Here is a 1,309-nt window from a genome sequence, read left to right as displayed (position 1 = left end):
AGGGCCTGGATGCAGGCGGCCAGCCAGCGCCCGTGCTCTGCCAGGGCCTCCCCCGGGCCCTCCACGGCTGCCAGGGAGCCCAGCCCGTCCTCAGCATCCAGCTCGAGGCCCGCGGGGAAGGCCTGGCTCCAGGCGTCGGGGGACAGGGGCTCCGACAGGCTGCTGCCCGGCTCCGAGTCGCTCTCACAACACAGCCCCGAGTCTGCACTGCAGGGAAGGGTGTCCTCCGACACAGACGGTTCCCCCACCGCCGCTGGGCTCGGCTGCGTCCCTGCTGCCGCTTGTGTCCAGGCGTAGAGTCTCTACGAGGGAGAGACACAGGCTGAGCTGGCCTGACCGGCCACGTCCCTTGCCAGGGAGCCGCCAGGAGACCCACTCGAGGAGACCCCACCATGCCCGTGACCCCGGGCAGATGTCAGACTAGAACCTCTAAAGACAGCAAACTTGCAGGAGCTTTGCAAGCCTGACATATTATTCACGGTTTTCATGATGAATGGATAAGGATGTGTCACATATATACAATGGACTGTTACTCATACAATGGAATATTACTCAGCCATTAAAAAAAGAATGCCATTTGTAGCAACATGGATGCAATTAGATTATCATACTAAGTGAAGTGAGTCAGAAAGAGAAAGGACAGAGGCCATATGAGATCACGTATATGTGGACTCCGAAATACGGCACTAATGAGCCTATCTATGCAACGGACTCACAGAGAAGATTTTCCATTGCCAAGGGGTAAAGGGTGGGGGAGGGAAGCAATGGGAGTTTGGGATTAGCATATACAATTATATATAGGATGCATAAGCAAGGTCTTGCTGTATAGCACAGGAAACTCTAGTCAGTGTCTTGGGATAAAGCATAATGGAAAAGAATATGAAAAAGAATACATATGTATATAACTGAATCACTCTGTGACTCAGAAATTAACAGTGTAAATAAACTATGCTTCCAATAAAAGAAGAGAAAAAGAAAAGGAATCACCACCTGCCTGTGACCTGTGAATTCAGAGCCCCGTCCCCGGGTCTGCAATGGGGCCGATGACCCTGGCTCCCTGGGCCCTTCCGGGCCCCGCTCCCCGCGGCTCCTCGAGCCGGCAGCAGAGGGCAGCACCGCCCGCCGGCCCGGCCCCTGCCCGGGTGGGCGGGATTACTCGCTGCCCGCCCCTCCACGGCCGCTCTGGCTTCCTCCGCTCCCGTCTCCGCCCAAGCAGGGAGAAAGCGATGCTGCGCGGCCCCTGGCTGAGGCCGGCGCCGCCCGCGGACAGCCGTGCAAGGACGGGTCTAGCACGCGGTCAGTGCCCGGT

The 1,309-nt window shown here is 57.4% G+C and overlaps 1 protein-coding gene across 1 annotated transcript in view; it reads right to left on the bottom strand.

The window, feature by feature from the left end:
- AMZ1 (archaelysin family metallopeptidase 1) overlaps window positions 1–1,309 on the bottom strand; it is a 13,756-nt gene that overhangs the window by 6,878 nt on the left and 5,569 nt on the right. The window contains exon 4 of the mRNA XM_010858787.1: window positions 6–302. Within this exon, the coding sequence (XP_010857089.1) occupies window positions 6–302 (297 nt within the window). The remainder of the gene's footprint in view (window positions 1–5; window positions 303–1,309) is intronic.

Source organism: Bison bison, unplaced genomic scaffold (genome assembly GCF_000754665.1).
Source record: "Bison bison bison isolate TAMUID 2011002044 unplaced genomic scaffold, Bison_UMD1.0 scf7180017864420, whole genome shotgun sequence".
In the NCBI taxonomy this organism is placed as follows: Eukaryota; Metazoa; Chordata; class Mammalia; order Artiodactyla; family Bovidae; genus Bison; species Bison bison.
This window is presented reverse-complemented; position numbering and strand designations above follow the sequence as displayed.